Here is a 15,842-nt window from a genome sequence, read left to right on the forward strand (position 1 = left end):
TATCCTACATACACTGAGTGGGCAGTTTATGATGAACTCTAAGCTAAACAAAATGCAGTCCGAAGCTTCCTGCTATAAATCCTCATTCATGAAGGTGATGATATTTCTGAGAGCTGTTGATTCAGCTGTATAGTCATCCGCTGCAGTGGGTGCTGTTGTTAAACTAGACTGCATTAGACAGGGAGGTATTTCTGTTCTGGCATTTATCCTAGTCTCATTGATATAAATGGGGCGTAGCCTATAATATATAGCGCAATTATGTACCATACTGTACATGTGATAACAGTGGTGCATAAATAAAAGTGTAGAAAAAAATCATGCATTCATCATTTTAAGTATTAGCATCAGAATATAGGCCCACCACACTATGCAGATTGCCCTATTTCAAAATAATGCAGGCTATGGAAAAAAGTATGTGAATCCTGTGGAATGACCTGGTTTTCTGCATTAATTGGCCAAAAAGAATGATCTGATTTTCATCTAAGTCACAAGACAAACACGGTGTGCTTAAGCTAATTACATACAAACAATTACAATGTTTCATGTCTTTATTGAGTACACCCATTAAACATTCACAGCATAGCTGGAAAAAATGAGCGACCCCTTGGATTTAACAACTGGACAAACTGCCTTTTTCCCTTTACCTTTAGAGTCATCATGTGTGGGTATCAAATAGTTACAGTACTAACTAAAGTTATCAAATGTATTGGCATAAAGGTTCAATATTTGGCTTTGAACTGCAGAGTATATATAACAGATGAACCCCAAAATAGTAGTAGAGTAGGTCTACCTGAGTAAACGTTCTTACTTATTTTCTGTCACTGGACAGAACTGTGTTTCCTGTGTATATTTAAGACACAGGGGCATATATCTGAATGTAAATGCATTTAGAAATAACATTAGAGAAGCAATCTGTATATTTAACCTGCCGCATGATCAAATTTTGATTTTATGCATCACCCTCAAATTAGTCAATAGCGCAACCTTGTGGTCGCTCAACATAATCAGTCCTCTGTTTGTAAGATATGCCATTTAGTATTCCACAAAATCACACAAATAAGTTTAGGAACTGCTGAGTAATACCTTGAAAAGATTAAATATGCATGACTCAGTTATATTCCAAAACCACATTTTTTGTGAGTTTGTTTTGTTTTGTAATCAGTCAGTACTGTGTCACCCACTAGACATAGACAGTGGGTGCAGATGCTTTTGCAGTAATGCATATACAACTAGATAAGCAGTGTTATAACAAAAGGAACAATCTTTATTATACAGAAATACAACTGTGTTAGATAAAAACAGCTTTAAGCACAAAAAGACATGTTTTTTGGCAGCAACACATTACTCTGTGGGCCTGTCACTGATAATGCATATTTCACAGCAAGCCAAAAGAGTAATTCCTGCAACTATAACTGCTCTGTGGTCTGACAGGCAACAGACAGACTGAATGTCCTGTGATAAGCTAGTACACCAAAGGCTGTTCACTGTATGCATTTTGCTTTCTGTAGCTCCAGCAGCTCTCTCTGAACCAAAGCATGGCGGTGATAGTGGGACAGAAGGAAGATCCACTAATTACTAATTGGGCCTCTTGAAAAGTAGATCACACGTTTGACTTTTACCACTGTCTTGTAAAAGTCTAAGCAGCACACTACATTCGAGGATGAGCCAGTAGGAGCAGTGGCGCTTGCAGGATTATATTTTATAGTATGCACAAGAAGTGCCTACGGCAGCATAAATCTTATTTTAACAAGAAGCTTTTCTCATTATAACAAGATACTTTGCTCGTTTTAACAAGATACTTTCATGTTATTACGACATACTATATTTTCTTGTTATAATTATAGGCTCTTTATAACAAACAGTCTAGCTGTATTTTCAGCAGCTTCTCTCTCATCAGCACCTCCTTTATCACACAGTGACCAGCGTTGCGCTCCAGTCGCTCATTCAGAATCACTTATCTGACACAATAAATAGATAAATAAGGAGTACCATGCACATCCCGGTACAGGCATTACTGAAGGCAGGTAAAGTCAGAGTAGCATGATCCACTTTAGGGGTGGGCGATATCACAGCTGTTCAGGCAATAAATGTGAAACTATATTTCTGTGAATATGCTATATTTTGATTGTACAATGACCCCCAGACACAGTGACATAAAACTTATGCAAAATCATAATAAAAAAATCTACATACCTTGAGTACAGGATTACTGCTGCAGGCGCCACTGAGTAGGAGACAAGATACACAAGGCAACTTTACAGAGGCCAAAGTAGGAAAATGTAGGTAATCCAAATAGTTTGAAGGAAACAAGCAAAATAGAGGAGAACCAAGGAGGCAGAAAATATCTGAAATTTTATGTCCCTGTTGATTAAAAAACTAAGTAATACTCTGTAATAAAATAAAATAATACTCTATGTGTAATCTGTGAAAGTAAATGGTACTGATCCACCAGTAAAGACTTTGTGTTTCATTCATTAGACACCAGGGGTCAGTAGAGGTTAAACATTGATGAGTGTGAATATTGCTGCATTTTGTCCTCATAATCTATTGATTGTATTTGGAATTGCAGTAAGATTCTGACACTGGAACATTCTTATTCTTCTTCTTATTATTAAAAACAGTCATTCCTAAGGTAGCATTCATCATTACTGAGAAACTGGGTAACAATATAAGTATAATGCTCACTGTTTCCAGTGTAGCCTAATGGGGATATATGAGTCATGTACCAATAAAATAGTTACCATTTCCCATAAAGGTACATACAGTGTAATAAAAGAAGACTATGGACCTTTTTCAGGAAAGAAAAAAATGATTACAGTAATATTTTTGTGAATGCTATGTATGGCTGTACTAGGAAACAAAAACGCATATTCTGTTGCTCCCTGTTCCCCACAGGTCACCTACATTAAGTACCAGTGACCATGCAAATCTTTTATTGGTACCTGATGTAAACATAATTACAGATAAAAATAAACATAAGTGTTACCAAAATTAGATTTATCACTGTGATCCAGCAACCTCTGCACACAACCCACAACAATGTCATGTAGTGGCTTTTTCTTAGAAAACCCAGTGTTATGCATTGTCAAGAAAATGATAATATTATTTTCCTCTCACTTTATGCTCTCCTCACACAAAAGAAAATCTTATAGTTCAGGTATATCACTCACTTTTCTTCAACAGTACGAGCATCAAGCATCCTTGGCATATACAGTCCTTGCCAGCTTCAGGGCTGGTGTTCTTCAGCTGACCTTTGAACCTCTGATCTTTTTGATAAAAAATACTTTACATTACATTACATTATATTCGCTACACTATTACTGTCTAATTACTACCATACAAGTTGGTGTAAAATATAGTATTTGTGCATATGACCGCCCCATATGCTTCCTTAGAATCGTAATATCGGTTAAAAAAATTATATCAGTTACCAGAATGATGTAGGTCAGCAGGAGATCCCTTACAGACTACATTACCCACAGTGCACTAGTACACCCTCACCACCCTCATAGTCTAGTGTCGTTCCTACCGACTGCAGCGTCCTCCTCCTCGTCCTGCACGGTGAGCGGCGCCCTGATCTGCACCCATGTGATGGGTGAAAGTGCACGACCAGCTGCGCGCTTCAACCATCCATATTATAGGTAGATCAGCGACAGAGGAAGCGCTTGTCCGCGCGTATGTGAACGGCACCCCGGGGTATTTGGATGCAAAGTCAGCCCACAGACTGACAGCTTGGTCCTCGAAATGTCACTTCTTTTGGGGGGGAAAGCCAGTTTGAATAGGACAGAGCTGCGGACAGACTGGCCGGCGCAAAGGGGGACTCCCGGGAGCGTTTTCACTTGGCTCTAAACTGAGTTACGGACCTCTCAGATGCAACCACACGCCCATGCGACGATATCGGTGGATGTTGCTGTCCTCAGTGTACAGGTTGGGTTAAAGTAAACGCTATCTGTTTACGTATTAAAATAAAGCAGTATAGACTGAGGCGGAAGACGCGAGCAGGGACTAGATACATAATAAATAGACTATTACGTGTAATAGTCACGTAATAAATAGGCCAACCGTATTCTATTATTATTATTATTATTATTATTATTATTATGGGGTGTCGATCTGTTAAAGGAAACGCCGGAGGGGGTCTCTTCAGCGCCTTATTTCATCTCGTCCACTTGGAGCAGAGATAATGTAATGCTGCAATGCCACCATGCAAACCTTCGTTGACAGTGTTTTCCACCTTGTTGCCGCTGTGAGATGGTCTCTGCCTTTCCTAAAGAAGTCGTGGACATTTTTTTTTCTAATCGAGGACTCGTCTCCATCACAAATGAAGCCCAGCGGAGCCGAGTGAACCAGGCCGCTGCATAGAGAGGGAGGCGGGATTGTTGTGCTCAGACTTGGCTGGATGCTGAACATGGTGCCACTTCACACCTCCGTATTGAATAGCCTACCTGCCGCCCAGTCCTCGGATTGTTTCTTTAATATTTTAGTTGTCTTAAAATTGACGGGGCCCTTTTTTGGATAAAGGCTATCCAGGAACGCTGAACCGAGCATGTATACAGAATTTAGCCTGCACCGGTTTGTGTGGATGTAGGACGAATATCCGCGGTTATTTCCAACCACAATTTAGAAAACAGCCCATATTCATGGCGATGGCTGGCGGAGGATGTGCATCTCTGAGAAAAAATGATGAACCCTGCTCAGAGCACTTCATTCAGCTCGATCACAGACTGTGGTTTTTACTGGCAGCCTAAATAGCCCATATTCCACACTAAAATTAACCAGACAATCATTTGTGGTTTTATTATCACCCCTGAGTATGTCTGTACCCCTCAGAGTCAGGACACTAGTTCTCAATGGGATGATATTAACTACAGAGAGGCTATGTGTTTATTAGGGCAGTAGATTTCAGACTATGGAGACATCATGAGCCCAGATTTTGCTTTTGTTAAACAACCTAGTTGAGCATTGCTTAATTTTAACAACAATGCAGGAAATTCATAAGTGTGTAACTGTTTTACAGGCAGCAATAGAGAGAGCAGTGAGAGAAATGATCATGTCTGGATTTCATTTCACCTTTCACTCTCTGATCAGGAACTCATCAGACTAAAGGATTACTTACACCTGCTGTTTCTTGGATAATCACTGATTCACATCTTCTGTCAGGGTCTGTGGTCTGACAATAAAGAACTTGGAGGGGTTACACTGACAGTCATTGTTTGACTTGATGTACATTGTCCCTGACCGAACTTGCCTTTGGGAATACATGCTTACACACAGTGTAGCAACAGCACAACAGCAACTGGTAACAGGCTTTAGCACAGTTTCAGCAGCGAGATGTGGTGATGGGGGAGAATAGTTGTAGGTCTCTGATCCTTTGATGCCTTCTCCCTCCCGCTGGTCATCGAGGACATCTCATCTTAGTCAATGGGCCCTGTGTGGATTTTGTGCCTGAGCTGACAGAGGGCAGGCCTACAGTATCAAACAGCAGTTAGGCTGCCATGAACCCATACGGCAGAGGCAACAGCACAGCAGCCTCCCTGTCCTGCACCAACTGTGGGGGCAGCTGCTCCCCGCCTCCCCCTTGCCTAATCCCGCCTGGGCCCCCCTCCTCCAATACCTCTTCTACCTCCTCCATGCCTCCCAATATGACCCCTCCGCCAGCAATGTTTCCTGCTCCAGTTGTGCAGCTGGAGAATGGCAGCAGCTGGAACTCCCCCACCATCTCATCCTCTGGTTCCCCAGACTCCCATCCTGGCCATCGCTGTGGGGCCAGCAACCCCAACCCCTACTGGACAGCAGTGTTCGACTATGAGGCCACAGCAGATGAGGAGTTAACCCTGCGGCGTGGGGACCTTCTTGAGGTTCTTTCCAAAGACTCCAAAGTGTCTGGGGATGAGGGTTGGTGGACAGGCAAGATCCAGGACAAGGTGGGAATCTTTCCAAGCAACTATGTCACCAGGGGGGATGCAGCCAGCTACCAGCAGCTGACTGCAGGGGGGCTTGTGGCGGGTGGTGTGGGTGAATGCCCCTTGGAGATAGACTTCACAGAGTTGCTCCTAGAGGAGGTGATAGGAGCAGGTGGATTTGGGAAAGTGTACAGAGGAGTGTGGCTGGGAGAGGAAGTAGCAGTAAAGGCTGCCAGGCAAGACCCTGATGAGAATATTAGTGCCACAACAGAGAGCGTGCGACAGGAGGCCAGGCTGTTCTGGATGCTCCAGCACCTCAACATAATCGCACTGCGTGGAGTCTGCCTGCGGGAGCCCAACCTGTGCTTGGTAATGGAGTATGCCAGAGGCGGGGCTCTGAACCGGGCCCTGGCTGGGAAGAAGGTTCCCCCAAGGGTTCTGGTGAACTGGGCAGTCCAGATTGCAACAGGGATGGACTACCTGCACAACCAGGCATTCGTACCTATCATCCACAGAGACCTCAAGTCCAGCAATAGTAAGTACTGCAAGCAAGTATCACTTATCTTCTCTGTTAACAAGCAAAATATATAATGTCTGAGTAAGCTGAGTTTGCTCAGTTGTCATGAAGATGTGACCTAAATATGGACGCCTGATCATAGGTGGTAGGTTGCATTTGGGTTACTATCACATGACCAGCATGTGGCTGAAGGAGCCAGAATATTAACATTAAGTTAAGGTTGTGCACATTACAGTTTCTAAGATCAGCGATGAGCCTTAAAACTCAACCCTAGGTGTCATTTAGCTCACAGCTGAGATGCTCGATGAGGAGAGGAGGGGTCAAACCTCATTGTGTTTTTGCAGTGCACAGGTAATATAGACCCATATAAAAGACTATCCAGCAAATACACAAAGTGTGCTCTTTTCTTTAGAGACTTACACTCAGCACTGGTTTATTAGATACATCTAGGTGCAATGAATCCTTCCTTTGTGAAGCTGATAATGTTTGTATAAACTGTTTAATAGAGCCATTGGTTCAACTTCATGATAATCTTTGAGGCTGTAGCATAATGTGCTGTTGTGCTGAGGTTTAACGCTAACATGTGGTTTGCCCTCACAGATACAAGTATTGTGTACAAAACATTACAGATAACACAATTATATACATTACAATATCCGAACTGTGATATCAGTTGAAAGCTTCAGAAAAAGACAGCAATCATATCTTGAGTTGCTCCCTCTACTTTTTACAACAGATTCAACAAAACATTTTAAACATCACAACAGTAGGATTTATTGCTGCACTATTGTGTTAGACTGCGTTAGTTTTCGGGTACTAATAAACTGGAAAGTGAGTTTGTTTTCCCTCTTGTTTGTTTCTGATCAGGATAGGGGGCAACACAATTTTTTTTGGTTTGATTAGATAATGGATAAGACATTTATACTGACACAGGGTGGGAATAATAGGCTAATATTATCATGGCATGTTCAAGCTTATTTTGTCAAACATACTGTAATATGTCACAGAACCCACTGACTAATCGGTTTAACTGGAGAAGAAAACATCCTTAAAGAAATGCTTTGGCATTTTGGGAAATACTCTTGTTATCTTTCTTGACAAGAGTTAGATGAGAGCATTGACTCCATCCATGTCTGTGTAGTGAATATGACACTACAGGCTGCAGAGTTAGCTTAGCTTAGCACAAAGACAGGAAATGGGGAAACAGCTAACCTGGCTTTGATAAAGGTAACAAAATTAGCCTGATGGCTCACTAATTAACACATTATATCTTGTTATTTAATTCATACAAAAATGTAAAAATATTATAATGTGACTTCATTATGATGTGGTGTTAGGTGCCAGGTTATAAATTGGCAGCAGTTAAGTCTGATGTGTTAGCGAGCTTTGCTGGTGCTAGTAGCAGTGTTTGTTACTCTCTGGACAGTCAACTAATTAGCTGTATCCCCCTGTCTCCAGTCCTTATGCTAAGATAAGGTAACCATCTCCTGTCTACAGCTTTATATTTGCCATATAAGAGATATGAAAGCTGTGCCAATCTTCAACTGTAACAAGAAAGAGAAGTGCTCATGTTTATGTTACTTAAAAAAGAACAAAACACTCATGTAAGAATTATACCGTAAACTATTAATAAATGTACTGATGGACAGTTGCAAATAGTGCACCATTGCTGCACTGATTAATTGTCCCAACTCTGAAATTGACCTGTTTGTGATCTAGATGAAATATTATTTTGTCTACCACTATGGGTTGCTCTATATGAAATCCTCTGGCACAGTTATAAACATACAAACATGAAGCATTCCCCTAATCATTTGCAGAAATGCGATTAAGTCTTGTTATTGAACTCTAGCGTACAATGTGACGTTTTAGGGGTCTGGCATGAGAAACTTAAACTGAACACAGCAGTGTTCCTCTGCCATCTTTTCCCTGTCATCTCTCTCTGCACCTCCTCCTGCTCTTTGTCCTCCTGCTCTTTCCTCCCCTCCTCAAGGAGAGTAGCTCTGCAACTCGCTGCGCTATTTTTGGTCCTTTGTGCTACTTGCTGTTTAAAGACGCAGTTGCACTGCATCAGAGAAATAATACACAGCGAGCATCTTAAGTGCATTTGTGAGTGTGTATACGTGCAGTCCAGATTATGTGTGTTTATCCCAAGTGTTATGACTGATGGAGAGGGAATGTACAAATATCAGTGGAGTGTGTAAGATGCTGACTAAAGGCCTTTTAAAGATGGAGACAGCAGAAGTACAGTAAGTGTAGCTTAAACACAGTTGCTTCTGATCTGTCTCCCAATCTTCAGTCATGGTCTTCTCAAGTCTCTCACTCTTCTGGCACATCTCACTCTCAATCGTGCATACCCTGCTCCCATCTCTTAACCACCCCCCAACTGCGGCTCTAACAGTAATGATAACAGATCAGATGGGTATTGGGCAGCAGAGCCTTGGCAACAACACCATAACGCTGCCTTTCCATGGCAACATGGGCACTGTGTCTGCGTCACTGAGTCATACAGCTGGCAGCTGTTGTGCAAAATGTCAGTCTCCCAATTTAGAGTATTGTCTTTGTGAAATAGCAACTGAAGAAATGCAGGAATGGGTCAGGAAGCTCTAGGACCCTCCTTTCCCCCTGAATGATGAATCCTGGTGAAAATGTGATACAGTAAGTTTGTGATTATATGACTCACACCCACACCAAGGGATATTTGCATTAGCCTGGCGATGCCCAGAAGGGAAAGGCATAGAAAGAAAGTGAGACAGAAACAGCTAGCGAGTCAAAGGATTGGGAAAATAACAGACTGGAATAGATCAGGTTTTGAGAATATAAGCTCGGGGACCAGAGAGAACGGAGTGTATGAAGCAAGAGAGGAGACTGATGGGAAAGAACAAGAGAAGGAGAGTGTGGGGGATAAACAGCGGTTCATTTCAGTTTAGGGTTACACCTCAGCTCATTGTCCAGGTGCACCGGTCTCAGGTGTCCTCTTCAAACCGCCGACCACTTGGCATCACTGTGGTTACAGAGCAGCTCAGGCCCCCGAGCTTATCCTCTGTCATCCATGAGACGGCTTCTGCGCTCGGTAAACAATCTTCATTTTCCCACAGAAGATTTCATCAAGGCAGAATGTGACACTGCTGCTCACAGAGCAAATGTGTCTTTGAAGGTTTGCAAAAGAGTTTTGTTTTTGCTTCACTCAGATGCTTTCTTCTAAAATTAGCGCAGCGTGTGTGATTCTGCGTTTTAACCTGCTCTGTGCTGTTGTCGCTCAGACTTACAGTGACGAGTGCTGTGCTGTTGTCGCTCAGACTTACAGTAACGAGTGGGTGAGGTGAATTTGTGTAACATGGGATAATCTGATTGCCATGACCTCCTCAGAGTGATGCCACATCATGTTTGTGGGTTGGCGGTCATTTCCCCTGTAGTCATACCTTACCTGTCACTGTGATCCTGGTTTCTCAAAGCATAGGGCACCAGTCCTCAACTGGCTCTACTGACAAATGGGATTAAAGTTAGTAGAGAGGGTAGTCAGACCCAGAGTGCTCTTGATAACAACAGACATTGGATGCAGGGCTTGACGCTTACATTTATTTTTAACAATATTGGTACCAATAAATGAAAAAATTTAAGGCCACCTTTATGGTTTATAAAGACAACAGCTTCTGCTGCCTAAGTGTTTAATGATGATAAAGGTATGAACACATGAATGGTAAAAGTGGCGGAGTGGGACTGAAACAACTATAACTGTGGAAGGAGACAGATGTGAGGAAGATGATAGCAACACATGTACAGTAATGAGCATATGTGTTGTTAACTCAAGCGGTGTTTCGTTTCACCTGGGCTTCCTCTCTCTACTGCGGCCTCTCAGCTGCTGTCTGCTATGTGAGGAGGAGCTGAGCCCTGCCCTTGGTCAGACACAGAGCCAAGGTGAGAAGCTGCTCCATTAACACCAAAACCATATTTTCCAATCCACTGATGTCACTCACTGGTTTCTTTGAGAACTGATAAAATGCTCCTGGTCCTTTCAAGCTGAGAATCCAGGGAACTCAGCATCAGTCACACCAATGCACCTGAACAATTTTTCACATTTGCACACTCTGATTTTCACTCTTATATGCGAGTGAATTTGAACTGAATTGAATCAAATCAGAATGAGCTGATTCTGGACTTTGTGAATCTTTATTGAGCACAATTGGGAGAATCGGCAGTGCTGATTTCCTTCCCGAATGTGAAGTCGAAGAGATGACTGGAGTCATGGAAATTTTGAACACCTACAGTTTCATGGAAACTAAGCAAACTCTGTCTGTGTGATATGGTCAAAACCAGTTTCATTAACGCTGCCAGGATATGAGATTGAGTCATGGTTTTTTAAAGGTACATACACGTGACTGAGAGTCACTGACACTTTTTATAGAGTTCTGTAGAGGCTGTGAGTCAGCTACAGGTAAGATGATACAGGTGAGCTGATCACCTGTCGTTAACACCACCCAGACACAGGCCAGGCTGTATCTGCACTTGCAGCCTGCTCTATAACACACTAAATGTAAATGCCTTTGACTTTAAATCAGAATTTACTGAAACAAATGTAAATATAAATGGTAGTTTTATGGTTCTAGATAAAGAATAAAAACATGGATGCAAAGGCTAATAAAGACAGAGTGAGGTTGACATTAGCTGCTGTTGTGACTGCTGTAGCTTCAACTGGAAGCCATGTTTACACAGTCAACAATCATGTGAATAGTGGGAGCCAGTGTCTCCAATCAGGCTTGTCAAGTATGCTGTTTGCTCACGGAGTATTTCAATTGCAAAGCAAGAAAAGACAAATTCATTTAAAAGAAGTAGCATTTCTTTGTTTTTTTTTTGACTTGACGTTAAATTATAGCAACCAGGACATCAACAACAGCACTGCACACAAGTGCGCTAATAGCTACAGATTAGCAAGTTGAGATATGGCATATAATCGCTGTCATTAAAAAACCTGTATGTGACTGTGTGTGTGAAAATATAGGAGTGAGTCTGTTAGGGAAAGGATTAGAGGGTTGGCCAGTGAAGGCTGCTAATCGCTGGAGGCCGAGACTGTGACTAACTGGGCTAGTGTGAGACTGGTCCCACCAGAGCCTTAAAGCCTGAGGCACTGCTGTATATAACGGGTGCAGACTTAAGGAACAGAATTTATGATTTGCTTGGATATGGATTTTGCAGCCATCATATTTCTATTGATTACTCGAGTAGGCTTGTGGTCATGGTCTCAGGTTCTTTAATAAAAACAACAACAACAACAACTCTTACACTAACTCTACTCACATTTCAGTTAAATTATTTTTCACTGAGAGACTTGCACTTAGTTATAATGCAAGTGTTACTAAGTAGAGATTTATAATGGGTGGCACAACACAAACCTATATTTTGTAGAAATGAGTCTTACTAAATGTTCACATCAGGCCTGAGGCACTTGTGTATATAACGGGTGCAGACTTAAGGAACAGTATGCATTTATGATTTGCTTGGATATGGATTTTGCAGCCATCATATTTCTATTGATTACTCGAGTAGGCTTGTGGTCATGGTCTCAGGTTCTTTAATAAAAACAACAACAACAACAACTCTTACACTAACTCTACTCACATTTCAGTTAAATTATTTTTCACTGAGAGACTTGCACTTAGTTATAATGCAAGTGTTACTAAGTAGAGATTTATAATGGGTGGCACAACACAAACCTATATTTTGTAGAAATGAGTCTTACTAAATGTTCACATCAGCTAGTTAACTGCCAGGTTTAACTGTTACGTAGCCAACTAACACTACCACTTTCCAGTTGGTGAAAAATGAGAAAACATTAAGTTTTACAAAGATAACAAACCAAACTTCAAATTACAAAACATCATATGCTAATAAAATGTAGAATTAGTGTTATTGTCACTGTGTGGTGTTTACTTTAGCTTCCACAGCTTCTGCATTTACAGCACAACCAGAGTCTTAAATGTTAAACTATGGCCTTTATTTTGTTGCACAGATCAATTGAAATGTGTTTGGTACTGCACTGAGTGTTACAAAAGGAAGTAAACATTTTTTAACCAGTGAACTACTTTAACAGTTTTGATAAGGATTCAAATTCCGTAGGAGGACTCAGAACTGGATTCAGGCTTTGTAAAATGCTATTGATCCCAGACCTTTCAAACCCTGCCAATAACATCAGCTTCATTTACTAAATGGTGTCTATTAGATTAGCATAAACTGTATGAAATCTACTGAGTTTGAAAAATGTCTTCAAGTACACTAAATTAAACAAAGTCAGACTGACAGGATCTGCATCCCAAACTGTTATTTTTGGCAGTTGTGTTACAACCTGATACTATAATGTCTTTCAGTTTACATAGTTGATTATTTATGATCAGGCTGTGCTAATAGTGATTTACACATTAATGGTGTTACTTATTTATCTACTTTATATTTCATTTGTATTTTGTGGCATTCATGTGGACGGCAAAGTAAGAATTTCATTGTACAGGGAAACACGTTTCTTAACTGTGCATATGACAAATAAACACTTTGACCTTTGACCTTTGACCTGATTTAGTAAACTGGATAATGGATTTAAAAGTTTCTCAGTCCTCAAGCCCCAGTACTTTGAGTACTTTCAGGCTCTCAAATGAAAGTATTTGTAATTTTTTCTTGTCTTAAATACTTTGGACTGTTGGTCAAAGAAAACAACATTCAATGAGGTCACCAGATCGAGAGATTAATCATTGGTTGCAGCCCTACTCTGATTGTTGTTCAATTTAGGATCTTTTTAGGAAGCAACAGCAAACCAGAATATAATTTTTCCTGAGGAACATGCAAACCGTGTTGTAGTACTTCTGTTAGTGTTGATCTTCCTCTCAGGCAGAAGGATTACACGACAGGCTGTGCTTGAGTTTCTGTGTTTTATTGTTTGCAAGCTTGGTACATGTGCAGTGAGTGTGTAGGCCTGTGTGCGTATGGAGGTCGTACAGCAGGACATGCTGGCGCTAGAGGAAAGAGAACTCACACGTCTAATGTCACACACACACTCACGTACACACTGCAACAGTGCTACAATGACCCCATTCTCACACAGCAGCCTAAGACAGAGTGAGAGCAGGGCTCACAATGGCAGGAGTCACTGTAAGGGGGATGGGGTAGTGAAGGACAGGAGATAAAGGCAGTGAGAAGTGACTGTGTACAGAGCAGAGAGATGGGTGGAAGCAAGGCAGGATGGTTAGAGGAGCAGAACAGGAATGCAGTGGCTATAGAAAATACCCCTGGAGGCTCAACTGGGGAAGGGAGAGATGGAGAGGGGAGGGATGAAGGCAGGATTGGGAGAGAAGTGTAAAGCCAGTTTGAGAGGAGGTCAAACCTTGCTTCTTTTACTCAGTGACCCAGCCACAGATTAAGGCTAACATCAATGATGGTCTATGGTCTGCAGTTTTCTATCTGTGTCTGTTCGTACTGGAAGCCTTATTATACCGATACAGTCAAAGGCACAAATTATATAACAGTTTTCAACCATATGAAGACCGATATGTGTAGGGTTTCTAACTGCTCATGATCTGACCACTGTAAAAAAATGCTTATAATGACAACCTGAGTCACAGTAGCTGTAGCATACAGCATATAGTGTTTGCATATAACCTTGCACTGTACATCTAGTCAGTGTATATCTTACTGTGTGTATAAACACGCTGAAATGATAAATGTCAATTTAAATCATTTTCAGCAATAAAGAGTGACCCACAGAAGTTGGTTGTTAATTAGTGTCCTTAACGTCTTTCATTTTAGTCATGCTAGCAGCTAGCCGTGCGCTGTCAACCACCACTGGTCCAGACTGAAATATCTTCATGACTATAGATGAATTACTGTGAAATTTGGTACAGATATGTATGGTCCTCAGAGGACAAATCCTAATGACTCTGGTGATCCCCTATCCTTGCCTCTAGCACCACCAGCAGCAGGTTGGCATTTCCGCAAGTATTAGACGAGATTCCTGTCAGCCTCAGCTGTACCAAATCACTTATTTACTGGGTCATACATACAGAGGTGCCCAGACCACATGGACTTAAAAGACACCCAAAATACTAGTGATAAGTGGTGATACATTTGTGAAACATAAACATAAAAATAACTTATTACATTGCAAACAGATCTTCTGTCCTATACACAACAAATAAAATCAGCCACACAACATGTTCCCTTCCTAAACCATGGCGCAGGTTTCTTATAACCATTTATCCAGAAGAACTCATCAGAACATAAGGACATTCATGAGCAATAAAACATGAAATGGACTTTGCCTGCAGGCTCCAATAAATCACATAGCAGACTTCAGGGAGACCAGTAAACCTGCCTGTTTGTATGGCAGTGTACTCAAATGAAATTGTGCACACAGAGATTTTTGACTTTTGGCCAAATTCTGCTTCACATAAGGCTCTAGTTGTTTACATTAGATGATATATTTCTACCAGGCGTACATCATGAATATATCGCTGTAATCTATTTTGAAAGATAAAATCAAGAATCAGTCATACAAAATAAAGATTTCACTTTGCTAATCCAGTGGTGTCCATGCACAATGTCCCATTTAAAGATTTTTCTAATGAGCCGCTGTTCGAGCAGGTTCACAAGACAATATTCATTCAGACCAGACATCTTATCACATGTTGAGATCTGTTTAATTCCGTCATGCTCACTTAAGCCCCTTTTCCACCGCCTGGTACCGTCTCAGCTCGACTCTACTCAACTCTGCTCACTTTTGGTACCAGGTGCTTCATTTTCCACTGCAGACAGTCCCCTGCAGCGTAGCTGGTTGTCACATCAACGCTGCATGAAGCTTCAGTGAAGTCACTGGCCCACTGTGGCAGGGCAGGCTCAAAGCTGTTATACTTTTCATCCTGGGACTGTTATCATGCCATCTTATTATGTTTTGATAGTTTTTCAGGCAAGAAAATAACGTCTAGTGTTCAAATATGTGGTCAATCTATCCAACTAATGCCAATCACAAATTTGCTTTGATGTTCTTGGTGATGTGATGACCCGCTAACGTTATAAAAGCTCTGGGCTTTAGACTGACAGTGTTATTCTGACAGGCACAGCAGCAGGCAGAAAACTTGAGAGAGACTGAGCTCGTCACGCAAATAGATCAGACTCCAGTGCTGCCACAGCAGGGTCATATACATTACAATGTGTCAGGGCTGATTTTTCTGTTGCTTGATTACTCTTTTTCCCTTATTTCTACTGTTATCTTCATTTTCTTACTTACAATGCACACCCAATTGCAACTGGATTATCCAGAATTCTGGGTGGTTTTTAAAAGGAATTCTGGGACATAAAGGAAATCAGTAATTGTAGTCGCAGTTGACTGGTAGGGCATGTCGTGGAACAGAGGGAACCTCAAAGTAAATCCAAGGTAACAC

General features: G+C 41.4%; 1 protein-coding gene across 1 annotated transcript in view; it reads left to right on the forward strand.

The window, feature by feature from the left end:
- The first annotated feature begins 3,539 nt into the window (after window positions 1-3,539).
- Window positions 3,540-15,842, forward strand: part of map3k10 (mitogen-activated protein kinase kinase kinase 10) — a 43,636-nt gene continuing 31,333 nt past the window's right edge. Inside the window, exon 1 of the mRNA XM_020624490.1 lies at window positions 3,540-6,438. Coding sequence (XP_020480146.1) covers window positions 5,496-6,438 — 943 coding nt within the window. The 5' untranslated portion in view covers window positions 3,540-5,495. The remainder of the gene's footprint in view (window positions 6,439-15,842) is intronic.

The sequence above is a fragment of the Monopterus albus genome, unplaced genomic scaffold (assembly GCF_001952655.1).
Source record: "Monopterus albus unplaced genomic scaffold, M_albus_1.0 scaffold328.1, whole genome shotgun sequence".
Taxonomy (NCBI): Eukaryota; Metazoa; Chordata; class Actinopteri; order Synbranchiformes; family Synbranchidae; genus Monopterus; species Monopterus albus.